General features: G+C 40.7%; 1 protein-coding gene across 1 annotated transcript; it reads left to right on the forward strand.

Annotated features, from left to right (window-relative positions):
• The first annotated feature begins 1,523 nt into the window (after nucleotides 1-1,523).
• On the forward strand, nucleotides 1,524-3,028 carry b3galt9 (beta-1,3-galactosyltransferase 9). Its single transcript, XM_085281259.1, has 2 exons — nucleotides 1,524-1,588; nucleotides 1,689-3,028. The coding sequence occupies exons 1-2, from the start codon at nucleotides 1,568-1,570 to the stop codon at nucleotides 2,781-2,783; spliced, it is 1,116 nt and encodes a 371-aa protein (XP_085137385.1). The 5' UTR covers nucleotides 1,524-1,567; the 3' UTR covers nucleotides 2,784-3,028.
• Nucleotides 3,029-3,771: the final 743 nt, after the last annotated feature.

A 3,771-nucleotide genomic window follows, 5' to 3' on the forward strand; every position in this document is an offset into this window, starting at 1 on the left:
AGTAATTACAGATTACAGCAGAAATTTTACAATGTTGGACTTATTTGACATTAATGCTACATTTGACTGCTACATTTGATGCTAGATACAGAGTTAGGCACTATATATATCATGTATACCAGCAGTCCCCAACCTTTTTTGCACCACGGACCGGTTTATATCTAACAATATTTTCACGGACTGACCTTTAAGGTGTTGCGGATAAATACAACGAAATAAAACCAGTACCGGCACCAAAAAAAGAAGATTTATTCATAACACATGGGAAAATACCAGAGAAACCGAGTTAACAATAAAAACACAAAAATAAATACATTAAAAACTGATAAAAAACCTGAAAACCATAAATTTCACACCTGAGGCTCAACTCTCGCAGCCCGGTACCAAACGACTCAAAGACCGTACCGGTAAAAGTGTGTGGGGAAGCGCTAACTGATTAAAGGACGGGGACTACTTTGTGTGACTTGTATAGTGCACAGTTAGACATTGTACAATGATATATGATGAGGAGTTCTTCAAGGATCCATTCTGGGGCCACTTTTGTCAAACATCTGCTTTTTCTTGTGTAACCCAGATTAATACATCATACATAATTAAGATGTATAATAATTATTTTAAATTAAATGAAAACAAAATGCAGAGTAATGTTTTAAACACAAAGATTAAAGTTATTGCTTAGTGCATCAGATGCTGACATCTTGGCATGTTGGTGTATTTTTGGACCTAAAGCAAAATTTCAGCAGCTACATTTGGCATTTACAAAATTAATTGATTATAAAGAACTGAAAAGCTTGTGTCTTGGCATGATTTTGGATAAACCTTTGCAAGGATTTGGGTTCAGTAGGGTTGTGCACTGTAATTATGTCTTTAGTTAGATTCTTTAAAAAGTAGCAGTTGAAGATATCCCAGATATTTACACTGGCTTCCTGTGTGGCGAAGCATTGATGTTAAAATACTACTATTGGTATACAAAGCACTTAATGGTTAGAGACCAAAAACACATTTGTGATCCACTGATGTCTAAAGTCTAAGATTATCTGAGACATCTGGTTTTCTTTCTATTCCCAAAGTCAAAACTAAACATTGGGGAAGCAGCATTTAGATTTTATGACCCGCATAACTTGAGCAAGCTCCCAGAAAACTTGAGGTCAGCTCTCGCGCTTAGTTTTTTTAATCAGACCTTAAATTTAAATGTGCCTGAGGCCTGATAAGACAGCATCTAGTTGTTGATCTTGCCAAACAATATACAACATATCACCATTTTAATAAGTTCTGTATGCTTCTAGAAGGAGGAGGAGTTTTAGTGTTTTGGTACTTTTTTTAAAAAACATTTATAACATGCAGAATAACTGTTCTGTTCCTTCTAGGTGTCATTAATGTTGTATGGAGGACGCAAGGTACACTCCTCTTAATGAGGTATTGACTCTGGGCTTCGGTGCAAGGTTACATGCTGCTAGAGTTTCATGAAAATGAAAACACTGTCTGTCAGCTAGTATTGTCCTAAAGCCGACCAGTGCAGGAGGTCCTCTGGTCATTTGTTACTAACAAAAAGAACAATAACAAGTTGATGGAAGAGGGTGTCATGCAGGTACAGAGTGAACTCTTTGCAGTTTTCAATTTAATCTAAGTTCTATTAACTAATTTTTGTTCTAATTGACTATGCTTCATCTTTTTATCTGCTGATCCAGTTCTGTCTGTGCAAGCTACGTACCCACCAGTGGTGCTTCCTCTTCTTCAATGTGCTGCTCTTCCACTGCTTGTTATTTGGGGCCGATTTCATCGAGGAGTACCTGCTGCAGCCTACGCCTGGGGTTTATGCTGATGGCACGGTTGTAGGCGTGAGAGAGAAAGCAAGGAAACTGGACCTGAGCAATGCCAAGGAAAATGTGTCACAGGCTTATCCTATCGCTAACCCTGATGTCTGCAAAACCTCTGACCTTTTCCTCCTCACTCTTGTCTTCAGCTCTCCAGATAATATCACCCAAAGAGATGCAGTTAGGAGGACATGGGCCAATCAAACACTCATCCAAGGCTTTCCAGTGCAGATACTGTTTATCATCGGATCAACTCAGACTTCTGCTGCACAGGAAGCCCTCGTGAGCGAGTCTGAACGTTATGGAGATGTGGTTCAAGGTCATGCTACAGCTGACTCATCCCTCCATGGCCCAACAGAGAAGACAGTGCTGGCTATCCGCTGGGTGATCACCTTCTGCCCTCTGGCACGCTTTGTCCTGCTGACCAAAGAGTCTGTGTTCGTCAACCTTCCTGCCATTGTAGGCTATCTGCTTGGCTTACACAGGCACCCTGAGGACTTCTATCTGGGCAGAGTGATCCAGAGAGACTCTCCTGACAGGGATCCCAATAGTCCTGGCTACCTGCCCCCATCTCTCTACCCAAGCAAATACCTTCCTGAATACTGTGAAGGGGCAGCTTACATTCTGTCCCAGGACGTGGTCCGAAAAGTGTATGTAGCGTCCGCAGAGGTCCGCGCACCTGTGCCAGCTGATGTTTTTGTGGGACTTTGTGCTAAGAAGGCCGGTGTTGCACCAACACACAGTGCCAGGTTCTCAGGAGGAAAACACATCCGCTACAATGCCTGCTGTTACCACTATATGTTCAGCTCAGCAGGAATGGGGAGCCATGAACTAGACAGAGTGTGGACTGACCTGAGACAGAGGGATGGAAAATGTTCGCTGTTGCAGACCTATTACGGACTGGTGGCCTGCAAAACCCTCACCTATCTGGATAAACTGTCCTTCTTCAACTCACAGGAAGGCAATTAATTTATATATGGTACAGACAACATGTAGAATGCATGTAAAGAAAAACGCAGGGTAAATCTAATAGGAAAGTGCATGACTTTTTGTTCTATTCACCATTAGAATTGCGCACATAATTGTTGGGGCTTTTTTCTTAAAGGCTGGATGATAGGTAACGGTGACAGGCGGTTTAAACTATAATGAGTTTTGTTATCCCTGACCTTTTAAAGTTATTGTGCCTGTTTAGATGTGTATCTGGTCATTATAAAAGCATGGTTGTAAATAATAAAAGACATACATACGATTCCTTAAGTGGCTTTGGTTCATTTCCTGGGACTCGACATGCTGGTGCCTGCTGGCTGACTCAGTCTGTCACGAGTCACTGGAACATTTGCATATAATGAAGTCTTGTTATTAGCAGCATTTGTGTGTTTGTGCTTTGAATGAAATGTAAAATAGGCTCCCAGGGTGTCTTTCCTTTGGTACACATAAAGAAAAGCAGGCAAGTTAGGGGGCTGTTAGTGAAGAACAAACCGTATATGCCCACACAGTCCTAAGAAGAGGTTTAATCAGGCAAAAATAATTGAGAACCCCTGTGTGGGTGGACATGTGGCATGGCAAAAGAGGGACCAAAAAAAAACCCTCTGGTACAATATGACAAAAGTGGTCCTTTTTGTGGTTAAAATCCACTCTAAACGTATGAATAATAACAAGTGGTAACACAAATAACTGATAACTGATCTGAGCCAATAAAATCTAACAAGTGTGTGTAGTTGACATAAGGCGGGTTTCCCAACTTTAGGGAACTAGTTGCCTGCAGTTCACTGAAAACACTAAGGAGGATAGTAAGTGTCCCGCATAATGCATAACAGAATAAGGTGACATTCAGGTTTTGACTATCTTTTAAGGAAAAGTCAAAGAAATGCTTTTCTTGGTCTTAGTATGTGTTATTAGCTCTTTATTTGCTATTTAAAAAAATAAAATAAAATCTGTGAATCTCTCCTCATTATTA

The sequence above is a fragment of the Mchenga conophoros genome, linkage group LG7, assembly GCF_057382185.1.
Source record: "Mchenga conophoros isolate Kocher_MC1m ecotype Shallow Benthic linkage group LG7, M_conophoros_male_GT1.1, whole genome shotgun sequence".
NCBI lineage: Eukaryota > Metazoa > Chordata > Actinopteri > Cichliformes > Cichlidae > Mchenga > Mchenga conophoros.

Coding starts and splice junctions, on each gene's coding strand:
- b3galt9 (XM_085281259.1), top strand. CDS start 1,568: ATGGAAGAGGGTGTCATGCAG. Junction 1,589..1,688: donor TGGAAGAGGGTGTCATGCAG/GTACAGAGTGAA, acceptor CTGCTGATCCAG/TTCTGTCTGTGCAAGCTACG.